We start from the raw sequence: 14,748 nt of genomic DNA, 5'->3' as shown, positions 1-14,748 counted from the left end.
AATCAAAATGGTCAAGTAACAACATAAAGAATATTCAACATAAAGAATGTTTTTAGTTCTTTATCTGTTTACTGAAGGTGATATTGGGTTTTGTCAACATGAAGCCTCTTCTTAATTATCAATATATGCTTGGTAGCCCAATATTTGAGGAGATTACAGCCTGTTCCTGACATGTATGGAGGTAAAAACAAATTCTGGGACCATAAGCAACTGTGTTTAATGTTTTACGACTGTACTTAAAAAAAACCTTTGTATATCTCAATACTTTGCAGCTGTTTTAAGGATGGTATATGGTTTACCTGAATTTTGTTTTCAATGCATTACATTGTTGTCTTACCCACATCTGATCTTCTTTGTCCTCTCTCCCACAGTGTCTGCAGAGTTTATCCACTAACTCTACAGAAAAACAAACCGCAACTTTAAATCAATGTTATAAAATAAATTTAACGGTAATTTTTTTTCCGTTTCTTTTTTTTTAATTTTTTTTTTTTTTTTAGAATTACATTTGTTAGTGCTCTTTAGAAAGTTGAACAACAATAATCCTATGTTTGTGTCTCAGTCTTCTAATCATCCCTTTTTGATAATGTCTGGTCTCATAAACAGATACAAGTAATAGAAACTGCACATCATATTGGCATATTAGGCAGGATCACATGGTGTCTGTTTATTCATGAATTGAAACACATATGTATTTAAGGTATTTTTGGGATTTATGGTAAAAGAAAGTATCACTGAGTGTTTACTTTTTTATAATTTTCTCCAACTTATGCGACTGAAAGTATAAAAATGGCATTCAGAAAATGTTAATATGTCTATGTTATGTTATGTTAATATATGTATATGTATGTATATGTTGTGAAAGTTGTCATTTTGTAAACCCTTATGAATATAAGGGTTTACATGGTACATCTCATTCCAGTTTTGTACTTTCACAAACTGCAAATCCTTTTTGCTTTTTATGTTACATTAAAGCTACTCACGAAAGGTGTAATTGTATTCTAGAACAATTTTAAGTTTGTTTATTATGTTTTTTGCATCAATAGTTTTACATTGGGCATTGTTATGTGCAATTTATTTATTAGAGATCAAGGCCAGGTGTATTGAAATGTTCTTCACTAATTGAATTTGACATAAACACTAACATGATTGTACTTCACACATCTGCAAAGTTCAATGTTTTAATATTTCTAATTAGATAAAATAGATGGCCTAACACAATTTTTTTGTGCGTGCATGATTTTACACAAAACATAGTATCCCACGCACATAGGAACTGAATAAAAACATTTCAAGACACCTGATCCTGAAAGAAGTGTGGAAGAAATGTTGAGTCTCATGGTATTAACAGCTTCTGCTGGTGATGGAAAGTTCAGGTCACCCTGCAAACTGTAACGACTAATATATATTTTATTTTAATGGAAAGAAGATAAACAGTAGACACACTACAAAGATAAAATATTTGTCAAAGTAGAGGTCATGACATTTATGAATAAACATTTTTGCTATACTTATTTCAGAATCTTTCCATTGTCATTAAGAGAAATCAACCATGTAATAAAGCAATATAATTCATAAACTACATTATATTTCCGGCAGAAATGCACAGTTTAACTTAGCCAAAGCTGTTCATCATCTTAAAAGTTCTACTCATGCAAAATAGCATTAGATTAATGGCAATTAATCTAATGCTATTAATCTAATGCATTAGTTGTGATTATTAGACCACCACTTTCATATTATTCTTTTTTCACAACAAAACATCAAAAACATGAACTAGCATGTATACAAATATAGTGATATACAATTCTATCTATCTAGATATACATATATGTGGAAAGTGACAGAACAGTGCACATAAAGGTTATATAAATGAATTTGTAAACAGACAATGTTCAACATTACATAGGAAATATAAGTAAATATATATATATATATATATATATATATATATATATATATATATATATATATATATATATATATATATATATATATATATATATATATATATATATATATATATACTAAACATCACTTACTTTAAGAGCAAACACACAACATGAAACCACATCTTGCTGGATGTTGAACTGTTTCACATTTCCATCTTGACACTTTCATCCCTTTGCTTCTCATAAATGCCGTTGTTGAGAGGATAGAATGTTAAATTAACATCCTAGTTACCCAATTATGACATTTTTGATTATAATAAACAATAATTGTTCTTGTTTTTCTCACCTTGTTGGATACATGCAATACCATAAAAAGGACCCTGGTCATATAGACAAGTGTGACTTTTAAGTGAATACAATTACTGTATGGAACCATGAGTTGAAATTCTTTCACATTTAATGATGCTGTTAATAAATTAAAGTTTGTAAGAAAGGGAACCATTTACAATTACAACAGTACAGACAATTTTGTAAGCATCATTCACATGACATTTTTAAAGACATCATAACTGACCATCTTACATGATAATAATAAGGAATACATCAATTTCATATATAGAGGTCAATAAATAAGGCATGGAGATTTTGGCAGGCTAATAATAGGCGTTGCTGTAAAATGCATCCCCTGCTAACTTGGAGAAATACAGAGTTTAGAGTGAAATAACTTTTTCTACATAATCAGAGTAGTTCTATGAACTGCTGGTATAAGTTTTAAATCAATGGGATAAAATTTGAGGAAAATAGATAGGGCATGCATATTTTGGCAGGCTCGACATCCATATTGCCAAAAAATGCATCCCCTGCTAACTTGGAGAAATAAAGAGTTTAGAGTGAAATAGCTTTTTCTACATAATCAGAGTAGTTCTATGAACTACTGGTATGAATTTCATAGCAATAGGATAAAATTTGAGGAAAATAGATAGGGCATGCATATTTTGGCAGGCTCGACATCCACATTGCCAAAAAATGCATCCCCTGCTAACTTGGAGAAATGAAAAGATAGGAGTGAAATAGCTTTTTCTACATAATCAGAGTAGTTCTATGAACTACTGGTATGAATTTCATAGCAATAGGATAAAATTTGAGGAAAATAGATAGGGCATGCATATTTTGGCAGGCTCAACCTCCATATTGCCAAAAAATGCATCCCCTGCTAACTTGGAGAAATAAAGAGTGTAGAGTGAAATAGCTTTTTCTACATAATCAGAGTAGTTCTATGAACTACTGGTATGAATTTCATAGCAATAGGATAAAATTTGAGGAAAATAGATAGGGCATGCATATTTTGGCAGGCTCAACATCCATATTGCCAAAAAATGCATCCCCTGCTAACTTGGAGAAATGAAAAGATAGGAGTGAAATAGCTTTTTCTATATAATCAGAGTAGTTCTATGAACTACTGGTATGAATTTCATAGCAATAGGATAAAATTTGAGGAAAATAGATAGGGCATGCATATTTTGGCAGGCTCGACATCCATATTGCCAAAAAATGCTTTCCTGTTAACTTGGAGAAATAAAGAATTAAAGAGGATTTCACCTTTTCTACATAATCAGAGATGTTCTATGAATTACTGGTATGAGTTTTATATCAATAGGATAATATTTGAAGAACACGGAGAGGCCATGCATATTTTGGCAGGCTAATTATAGGCTTTGCTGTACATGCATCCCCTGCTTAGAGTTAAGAGTGAAATTACTTTTTCTATATAATCACACTTGTTTTATGAACTGCTGGTATACGTTTTGTGTCAGTAGAATTATATTTGTAGAAAATATATAAGGTCTACATGTATTGGCAAGCTAATAATTTGATATGCAAAAAAATGCATCCCTCTGCTAACTTGAAGAAATGAAGAGTTAAGAGGGACTTTACCTTTTCTACGTAATGACACTTATTCTCTGTGCTACTGCTATACGTTTCATATCAACAGTAGACAGGGGATACAAATATTGGCAGGCTCAGTAATTAAAATGCATCCCCTCTACATTAATAGACTAGACGGTTAAGCATGATATAAAATGTTCTACATAATGGGTTTCTGTTTTGTAATACTTTAAGCTAATATGATGTTAAATGAAAAATCGGGAAATTTCAAATCAAATGCGGAGAGCGTTTTCTTCAGACACTGACTGAAAAACGTTCGACTCATTTGTCTCAATAAATGTGTAAAAACCGTATTTATTTCAATTAATCTGCGATATAAAACCCACCGTTTTAGGGCTTACATCGTTAAGAAACGTGATATTGTTACGAATGTCTTTAAAAGTTTCGTCTTCGGTCATATTTCAGTCCGTTTCCTCATTAAAATGCGAGAGTTTAGAGCGATGCGCGCTCCCGCGACAGGGGATGCAATTCTCGGCAGGCATGCGTTTCTCGGCATAACACCGGAACTCATCTACATCAACTAGTACAGCAAAACCTCACACACATAAAGAAAGTCTTGCGTGATGCTCAGGTCATCAAAGCATCTGTTAACTCCAAGAGAAAGATAGACGTGAGAAATTTGTTTTAGCTGCAAACAATTTTTTCATAGGGCCATTGATGCAGAGTCGCTTATCAACTGTGTCACCTGCAGGCAAGAGCAGACGGACTCCCATGTGAGTGATAAATGTGTGATACACAGCGAAGTTTGCAGGTAAAGTTCAGCAAGCATGGGTTAAACATTAATAACCGAGTGCTTAAGGCGGCCTTGGTGCAAACATGTCTTTTTTCTTTTTCAGAACATCGCGGCTACACCCCCGCACTTCGCAGACATCAAGCAACGTCATTTTGAGTTATAGATGTAGGCTACACAAAAAGCTTTGATGGCCTCTGTTCTTTAATATGTCTGAAAGAGAAATGACAATACAATACTAGACAACTCTTGTCTGATTTCTCTAAAATAATGACGTATATCTGGCTTACACAACATGTGCTGGTCTTTCAAAGTTATTTACCAAATTGCATTTAAGTTGCAGTCACAGAAATGACACCTCTGGAATTTTTCAAGTGCCGTCATGTCACATCCACAAACTTTAAATACAGACACTCGATTGAATCATAAGAGGCGGAACAAAAAACAGCAGGAAGACATCCACATTTTAAACCCAAAACAAACTTTGACTAGATCCGAAATGATTTCAACCTTAGCTTGCATTGGAACCCTCTTTTTACGGAAGATGATTAGGGCCACCGCAAAAAAACTTTAAAGTTTTTTTAAAGTCAGAATTTTTTTCTTTTTTTTTTCGGTGACCCTAATCCTCTTCCGTATCTTTTTCATCTTTCTTTAGGACTGTGAAAGCATACTCCTAAAATATCCCATTAGTTTTCAATCTAGTGTTTAATACAGGACGAAACTGAAAAGAACTTGTGAGTTTCTATTTCCTCACAAACAGCATCTCTTTTACTTTTTGTTTTGATTTTGATTTTGGTTTGTTTAAATGTTGGTAAAGCGTTTAGAATATAACCATGCTTTTGTCTCACTTTGCTCTTTGCATTGTATGTAACTACTGTATTCTTCAGAATGAAAGACACGTTTTCTAATTTTAAACCCTGACAGCCGAGTGAACCTTTAGCTCTGAGTGCAATCCGAGTTGCCATGGCATTATGTTTGAACAAAAACCTGAAAATGTGAAAGTGGAGTGATCCTGCTGAAACACCAATCTATGGTGTTTCAGACAGATAACCCATGTGACTCTTATAGATGACTGAAGAGGTCCCCTGTGAAATCTTTTGGCCGAGATTTCACTTTGTTCCACACACACTCAGATTCTGTCCCACTCTGCCCTCTGCTGAACATCTAGGAGCACAGCATGGCCTTTTGATCAATTCTGAGTGTCCTGACTTGTGGAAAACCCGAACAAACGGCGCATGAGTGTCATATGAGAGCTATAAGGAGAACTGACTCATAACACCATCAAAGGTCATCCTACATGCATTTCAGGAAGCTTCATATAAACAAGCTAAAGTTTTAAATGTTTATTAAATTGTTAATCGGGTGATAGAGACTTCATTTAAAGGAACATTTAGTGTGAGATTGATCTGCTTGTTTTACTTAAGTTTGCTCTAAGGTTGTTGCAGTACCAGTTCTTTGTGATATTAATTTATCTCCTGCTGTTTTTAGCTTTGGTACAGCCTGGATGTAGCTTCAAAGTGCCAAGCAAACTGAATTGTTTGCCAATCTCTTGCTATCTTGAGGGCATGCTGTCTTTAACTAACCAGTTTATCCAGTGCTGCTACTATGCAACCAAACATTCCTCCATGATTTTAGATCGTTTTCTATTTGGAAGTTTGGTGTTTTATGTAGCAGTATTTTAAAAGTATTTGATCACTTTTGTTTCACTTCTAGTGCTACAGTTCTATTTATATGTTCTGGGCTGTTTTTCAAATGGAAAGGGAAAGTTAGCAATGAAGACTCTTACCTTACATTGCCAAACTATAATTAACTTTTGACGGCACAAAAACATTTGCAGGAATCACTTGTAAGCTATTTGGAATCTCTCAATTTTGTATATCTTGTTTAAAGTTCATAAAAAGTAATGTAAATATGTCCAATGTATTTTTAAAGAATCTTCTATTACAACAGTGTGTGAAATCAGCTGTAAAACAGGTTTTTGGTTCAATCGTGGTTCAGTTGTTGTTCTGTTCAAAAACATTAAATTACATTTCAATAAAATCAACAATAGTCTTGTCTAGACTAAGCCAAAAGCACTGCTTATATAAAACTAGCAAGACTGAATAATAAAAATGATGATGATGAACTTTCATGTCCAAAGCCCAGATGTCATCTATAATGAAGCAATGTGGAATATTCTTGACTAGCTAAACACTAATGAAACAACTGATCAGCTGACCTGAAGGAATGGGAGGGTGTGTAAGAATGTAACAGCTTAGACAGATAGAGAGGGGCAAGGCCATTAAGAGCTTTAAAAACAAATAAAAGGATTTTATAATGAATCCTAAAATGTACTGGCAACCAGTGTAAGGAAGCTAAAATAAGGGAAATATGGTAAAATTTTCATGTAGCCTACCTGTTAAAAGACGCACAGCAGCATTTTGTACCCTCTGAAGCTGGGAAATATATAAATCATTGACTCCTATATAAAGTGCATTACAGTAATCCAGCCATGTGGTCAAAAATGCCTGGATCACCGTTTAGAAATGCTGTCTGGAAAGAATAGGTTTTACTATGGCTAGCTGTCTTAAATGGATAAAGCTGGATTTTACAACGGCTCTAATGTGTGCTTCCAGCTTAAGACCAGCATCCATCTTCACCCCTAAATTTGTAATAACCGGCTTGACATGCTGGGCCAAATAGCCAAGATTGGTCAGGGAATCTACAGTGGATCTGCCAAAAATCACTACCTCTGTCTTATCTTCATTTAGTTTCAAGAAATTTAGAGCCACCCAGGCCTTCAAATCTTCCAGACATAAAAACAGAGACCGAAGAGAGGTGGAGTCTGCGCTCATTAGTGGTAAATATATCTGTGTGTCATCTGCATAACAATAAAAAGCAACCCCATATTTTCTTAAAACAGAGCCAAGAGGAAGGAGGTACAACAAGAAAAGAAGCGAACCTAGAACTGAGCCCTGCTCCACACTATAGTGGAGCAGAGGGGGACCTATGGGCATCAAGACAGACACAAAAAGTACTCTTGGCCAAAAACGATTTAAACCAATCCAGAGCAACGTAACCGATGCCCACCCACTGATCTGGGCCCTAATAGAAGCAACTTTCTCATCAAAAAGTCTAAAAAGCTTTCAAGTCTCGCGAGTCAAGTTTCGCCTTGTCTCGTGAGTCAAGTCTCGCCTTGACTCACGTTTTTGTGTAGTCAAGTCTCCATAAAACCACTTTGTGGGTCATTTTAGTTTTTATCAATATTTAGTTTGTTTCTCCACTTTCTGTTGCTCTTGTCCATTAAAAAGGGCTTAACAAAATAACTTTCATTAACTGATTAGTTGGAATTCCAGAAACTTGATATCTTTGTTTTGACCCATTTATCTTTGTCATGTATTTTAGCCAAGGATAAATATGGCGGCACAGCAGTTATGAAAGTAATAGGATGTTTGGGGAACATTTTTTGCCCAGAGGGGGTCACTGTTTTATAATCAGTGATTTGTTTTATTACACAGCTCTTGAAATCTCGCTATATAAAAAATATTTTAAGCATCCATGTACTTCAAATAAAAAATAGAGGTGAAATTACAATTTTTTTATTTATTTATATCCTCACATAAAGTTGGGATCGGAACACACGTTAATGATTCATAATAAAAGTAAGCTTTGAGGGTTTCCGCCCATTTAGGATGAAACGAAACTTTAGGAGAAACGGAAACCTGCCTCAGCGAGAAGACGTCTTAACCCAGAGCAGCCAGCAGTGAGTCATAGTGCATACAGCAGAGATGGTGCGTAGACTTTACTGAACTGGACAGGAAGAAGAACATTGAGGACCCACTCAGTTTCTGGTGAGCGCTGAAATGTTTGTTTTTGCTACAAGCCATCCGGCATGCAGTCACACCAGTGTCTTAATCCTATTAGCTGGAGAGACTGTAGGAGCTCGTGGTGACAAGACACAGCTGAGTAAGTGGAGGATTACTGAGCTAAAACAGTGTTGTGGTTCGGCGTACACCTAAATTTACAGCTGTCATGGGTTAGTTTCTGTTTGACAGAGGAGAGACGAAGCTTAAGTTAGCAAGTGTTAACTACTGGGCTAGGTAGCTCACTAGCTGCTTATAGCGGTGGTGGTATTTTTCTCATGTGACTTATGACTTTTAGTGAGGATTCCTGATGGGACTTATTTAAATTATCATAGTGGCCGTAAAAGTAATTGCTAAGCTATCGTTCACGTTTTTGTGTAGTCAAAATAACAAGGAAGTTCTTCGTTGATATATGATTGGCCGACATGTATAGCCAAAGATCGTTTGTTATTAGGTGATGCTGCACGGTACAGTTAAAAAAAAATCTAACTGTGTTGCCTACAGTCGTTGCCATTCGTTCAGAACTGGAGGTTTTCAGCAGAGACAAAACTAAACGGCAACAATTATCAGTTTAATAATGACTCGCATTAATGTGAAATAAATCATTGTTATCACAAATATTTATTAATAAGGTTGACCCAAATTTGACTTGAAATAATAAAGAATAAAATACAGTTAAACTAAATAAATTGTCTTATTATTTTTTTTTTAACTCTGCATTAATGTGAGTCAAGTAGGTGTAATCTAGATTTATTGTTATTCTTTAATTATACTGTTTCTGTGCCCCAAATGACTAAGAAACTATCTGCAGGGTGGAGAAAGGAAAATTAAACTCTCATCAGAAAGTGTTTATCTAGGGGTACCAAGTGAAGTCTGTTGAACTTCAGCCAATTAGCTGTATTTTTAATCCTAAATCAAATTTTTTATGTTATTTGAGGACTTTTCTTATTTTTGAAATGCTTAAGATGTAAGACTTCACTTTTCCCCTCATTTTTTGCGAGGTCAGTGTATCAGCACATGGTAAATAGCGGGTAAGATGGCTGCTGTGTAAAAGTTCCCAGTGACACTCCTTTAAAAGATAATTTTTATTGTGATACACAACGAAGAACTTGCAGGTCAGTTTGTTGTGTAAATGTTGGTCAAAGATCATGAGGTGAACTACTTTTCTGTGTGTAAATCTGAGCACTCTATCACGAGACTGTGCTTGAGATAACAGAAAGTGAAAGAAAACTGCCTTATATTGGAGCATCAAATACAAGATACTTTCTTCTTTTGTGGTAGCCGCAGAAGCCTGACGATGAAGTGTCCACGTTGCGGCTATGATATTTTGGATAAGAAATCCAAGTTTTGCAGTGATTGTGGCTTCAAGCTTTCTGCCACAACATCAAACACAGCAGGTAAGTGGACAAGCTTAGAGATTCAGTTTATTCTCATGTATTAACTTAACTAATCATTTTGAAAAAAAATAAAAATGTTTTTATGCTCATATGTTTAAAAAAATCAACAAATCTGTTTGTTCACAGACAGACTATATTCTGTCTGTTAACCGTGTTACATTAACAAGGTATCATCAAGGGTAAGCATTTTCTCAAGAAAGTTAACAATGAAATATAAGCTTCAACAAAAAAAATTTACTCATGAAGGTGACATGATAGTATAGTTATTTATTTAAAAACACATTTTAGTAACTAGCATTTAATGTGATCCTGTAAAACTTCACTAATCAAATAAATAATGAGCTTGCATAGAAATAAATGTTTGTTGAACAAGCTTTGTCCTCGTCTTAATATTTACCATACTACATATCAATTTTAAAGAGCTATGCCCCCCCCACCCCCCTTAAAATTACTTAATTTTTTATAGTAGTGTCATCTCATGTGTTTTAATTTGATTGTTTTTGTGACTTTAAGTGACATTATAATGTTTGGTCAAATGTAAATAAGATTAAGCTTTTTGGAAACAACCACCAGTGTTGGATTTGTTGCAAAGCAAAAGACATGTTAGAAAGCACCTCATGCCCATTGTTAAGCATGGTGGAGGATCTGTGATGCAGTGGGCCTTTATCTCTTTCAAAGAAGACCCACAGCATCATTAAAACGTCTGGCAGAGGACATTTGCTATAAAAAAAATCTGGTCACCTCTGTTCTATGATGTCTGGTTATAATTTGATGCATAATATTATGGGTTTGGAATAAAGAAAAACCCCAAAAAACTTTAATGAAAGTTAATAAAGATATTGAACTATGGTTTTATTTAACTTTTAGTACTAAGAATAAAAATTTAACCTAATCAACTTACTATGAAGTTTAGACCAATTGTATATTTTGACTAATTAAAAGACTAAAGCATTGCAGTTATAAGCACAAGTATGGGAAAAAAAAACTACTTTAGAAATCGAAGTTGTTTTCAAGTATCTGTTTTTAAAATTAGATTTTCATTCTTAGCTTTATTTCTCTGTTGCAGACACAGAAAATCAGCCTAAGTCCCTGATTGCAAACTCTGAAAGCAAACTGGAGGAATCAAACTCTCAGAGAAATGCCCATCATGCAGAGAGCATGGACTCCAATAAATCTTCCAAACGACCAAATGAAGAACAACTCAACCCAAAGAAAAAGGTGAGAGTAAGTAACCTGAACTATTTTACTCTTCTTATTCATAAGATCATCATAAGTGTTGGCACCAAGAACTGTTCATGTAGACACATAGCTCATAATTATTCATAACATAAACAAGGTTTCTACAGAGTATGAAAAAAATATTGCGATAAAAATAGAGCATACAATAAAATGTGTTATTTCCAGACTCAGTCAGTCATCGGTTTTAGCAGCTTCAACTGCTGAAGCCAAATATCTACCATAAATATATGATGTTTACAATGAAATGCAGTTACGCATTTACATTTTTAAGAAAATGTATAAAAGGGACTGAGAATCTGGAAATTTGAGTCATAAGAAGTGAATTTTGAATTAAAAATGTTAAGAAACCTTAACATTGGAGAAATTTTATGATCTCTGAAACAAGGCCAGAATTAATCCTTCGTATGTCGAGAATGTGATTTATTATTTGCTCCAACATATATATTTTCTTTTGGGACTTTATAGAAGAAGAAAAGAAAGAAAAACAAAAAGAAGAAAGGCGACAACATGCCGTCAGACCAAGATCAGAGCCAGTCTGACCCGTCACTCGTATCTTTGGAAGACAGTCAGGGGAAGATGACACCACAAAGAGGAGACTCCAGTGACAGTGAGAGCTCAGATGCCAATATGGAGGAATCAACAGACTCACTCCAAGATGATCCCCCCTCACTCCAACAGCAGCCTACTTCATTACCAGCTAATGGCACGACAGCCTCCTCTAAAAGTACTCCGATGGAAGAACCTCTGTCTACAGCTGAGGACACCTCTGCCAGTCAGTCTGAGGAAACCAAAGCTAAAGAAACTGATGCCAATAGGTCAGTTCAAGATCAAACACCTGAGAAAGGAGCAGGCGATGCTTCAGCTCAAGCTTCAGCCTCAACAGACAAGCAAGTCCCCCAGTCAGTTTCAGCTGAGGGGGCAAAGCCTGCTGAACCTAAAGAGCAAAAGGCTATCCCAAAAAAATCAAAAAACAAGAATGAATCTGTTGCTACTGAAGAATCTAGACTGGACAAGAATGCAAATTCAAATCCAAATGCAAAACAGACAGAAGAAACGCATCAGAAGGCTAAAGGTCAAGGTGATCAGAAACAGAAAGGAAAAGGTCAGCAGGACCAGAAGCAGAAATCAGCGACATCAAAGGTACTGTTGGTTAATGTTTGTTGTACAAAATTGTTAATGAAAAGGACCTGTGTAAGGTGTGTATAAATAGCATTTATACTTAACATTGCAGGGTGATAACTCTGGCTCCAGTGTGGATCTGGTAAAGAACATGGAGACTGAGAACAGGCAGGACGAAGTTTCAGGTGGTGAGGAGCAACACAATCAAGACAATAAGAAAAGGATAAAAGCCAACACACCACTGCCTAAAACGTAAGACATTTATAGCTTTCAAAAACTGCTTTTATTTTTGGAAAATTATGTTCAGTAAACCAATTTTCTTCTCTTTGTTTTCTAGGCAAATTCAAAACAAAAACATTGTCACAAGAGACAGGCTCACAATTTACTTCCATGCAGTTCTCTCAAAGGATTTTAAATTTCATCCCAATGAAGATCAAATCTTTATCAGAGCTGGGAAACCTATTGCAAACAGCTGGAATGAAAACGTAGCTGAGCTGGAAGTAACCAGGTAGGAAAGTGCCAAAAACCCAATTTAATCTTAGGTTTTAACTCTTTGCTAAGTTACAGTAAAAGTTGACAATAAACTGTTTCCCTCTTTGATTTTAGGTATTTTTTATTGTTTGAATGGTTTATATTTCAGAGTGAAAAGCTATTCTAGAAAAAAAATATTTCTCTAAAAATGGTGAGGTAACACCTGGCTAGGAAAAAAGAAACTTTGAAAAAGTATTGTTTAAGAATACTTTCTGGTTGCAAACAATAAAGAAATGGCGAATAATTAGAGATGTTTAAATAATGCATGGGATTTAAGAGAAATGCATTGTTTTTGGCTCTTCCACAAACATGCAAAGTTGAACTCCATTCTTGTCTCACTGATTTTAAAACATGTGCCCTATAATTTGTTCTCCTCTGCAGGGACCTTGGAGAGCATGGTTTTCTTGTTGAAGGAAGCCTCATAACGAGCAAATCCAAAACTGCTTCTGAGTCCATAGCATACAAATATGTTGTCTATAAGAATAAAAAGGAGAGTTATGAGTTTGAGTACATATACAAACTAGACTCAACACATCACCATACCAACAGGTGCTTGTTTGTGAAGGAGCACCTCATCACTGATGATGGTAAATGAATAAAAAAAAGTCTTCTCTCAGTCAAGCTGTGCAGTCATTTTAACTAGTATTTTAGCATTTTAATCTGCATTATGCTGTGATTCTGTAGCAAACACAAGTATTTATTTTATATTTTCTGATAAAGGGGACTGGCATCAGTATGATGACATCATCTGCGTTGAGCCATCAAAGGGCATGCTGACCCGCCTCAAGGAAAAGTTTTGGCCTGATCAACGTAAAGATCTGATTCAAGGAAGAGAAATTGCTGCAGATGTGATGCTGGAGTCGATATTTGATCTTCTAAAGAGCTGGAGTGATACCAATGTAAAAAGTTTTCAAATTCAGCTGAATCAGTTTTTCCAGGTTTATTCAAACCCTTTTGTATTTGAGGAGAAGCAAAAGAAATGGTACTCCTTACAATTTGGGGAAGACGATGTAAGTTCAGAAATTGTGAGTTTGTAATCTAGACCCTCATTTTTGGCCAATTTAACTTACTCTTTTTTTTTATGCAATATTATAGGTGAGGAAGATCCTGAAAGAGTTCATGCTGACCCACGTGATCCCTCAGCTCCAGGATAGGGCTGAGAAAAATCTCTACATCCCAGACCCCATGAGAGCAGCTGTGGTCATGCTTCACGTGTGGCGACAGTACAAACTCAAACTTGAAAATTCTGAGCTCCTCCGCCTCTGTTCTGCACTGTGTTTGCCCGAACTAGAGAAGGACAAATTTCTCCAGTACTGGGCAAATTTTTCTCAAGCTGTTTCAGTATTCAAAAAGTAGGTACCCAAAATATCTTTTAATTTTAATTATAAAACATGAATTTTGGTAAAGAAGAAGATTAAGACATTTGTTTGGAAGCAATGACAGATAATAAATGCTCTGACATTTTATATGCAAAACATTAAATCCCAGAGATTATTAACCAATTTTTAAATGTTGTTTGCTTGTAGTTTGACAGAAATGCTGGTGTATCTCATCAATATAGTCAATAGAGCTACAATGCCTCGATGGATTATATTACTGCCACTCCTTCATCTGCTGAGAGGCACCATAAAGCCCTTTGAAGGAAAAACCTCTGGAAACAAAAACTATAGTTTGTCTTGGGCAGGTTTGGAAGGCATTGACATTAACAACCAAATGTACTTGAGCAGTCAAGACAGGAAGTAAGTTCCATCAGTTTTTAGCTGTCTGCACATTATTTTTAAGTTTTTATTTTCAAATAAACCAATGTTACTGACCACCTTTTTGATTGATTGTCTTTCAGAGCACTTATAAATGTGATGAAGAATAACAGTCACCTGATGAAGGTGGATCCACTTTTAGTTCGGTCCTGCTTGTACTTGATGCCACTTGAGGAACAGCTGCTCTGTAGCACCAACATTCATCCCGAGCTTCTGGATATACTTCATGTTTTTACTAATAAGGTTCCTCTGGAAATTACTGCCAGAAGCTCTCAGGTGAGTGGAAATCTGGACAAC

At 35.3% G+C, this 14,748-nt stretch overlaps 1 protein-coding gene across 4 annotated transcripts in view; it reads left to right on the top strand.

Annotated features, from left to right (window-relative positions):
• The first annotated feature begins 8,230 nt into the window (after positions 1-8,230).
• The window catches only part of rnf213a (ring finger protein 213a), a 34,055-nt gene continuing 27,537 nt past the window's right edge, over positions 8,231-14,748 (top strand). Inside the window, exons 1-11 of one of the 4 annotated variants that reach the window (XM_044100002.1) lie at positions 8,231-8,396; positions 9,690-9,805; positions 10,872-11,029; positions 11,510-12,184; positions 12,276-12,415; positions 12,501-12,671; positions 13,076-13,281; positions 13,415-13,704; positions 13,790-14,046; positions 14,221-14,433; positions 14,535-14,727. In XM_044100002.1, coding sequence (XP_043955937.1) covers positions 9,706-9,805; positions 10,872-11,029; positions 11,510-12,184; positions 12,276-12,415; positions 12,501-12,671; positions 13,076-13,281; positions 13,415-13,704; positions 13,790-14,046; positions 14,221-14,433; positions 14,535-14,727 — 2,403 coding nt within the window. In that variant the 5' untranslated portion in view covers positions 8,231-8,396; positions 9,690-9,705. Of the gene's footprint in view, positions 8,512-9,689; positions 9,806-10,871; positions 11,030-11,509; positions 12,185-12,275; positions 12,416-12,500; positions 12,672-13,075; positions 13,282-13,414; positions 13,705-13,789; positions 14,047-14,220; positions 14,434-14,534; positions 14,728-14,748 lie in introns of all 4 variants that reach the window. The other 3 variants (XM_044100004.1, XM_044100005.1, XM_044100003.1) reach the window with 3 other exon arrangements.

The sequence above is a fragment of the Gambusia affinis genome, linkage group LG19 (genome assembly GCF_019740435.1).
Source record: "Gambusia affinis linkage group LG19, SWU_Gaff_1.0, whole genome shotgun sequence".
Taxonomy (NCBI): domain Eukaryota; kingdom Metazoa; phylum Chordata; class Actinopteri; order Cyprinodontiformes; family Poeciliidae; genus Gambusia; species Gambusia affinis.
The sequence above is the reverse complement of the archived record's forward strand: the minus strand, read 5'-3'. Positions and strand labels throughout refer to the sequence as shown.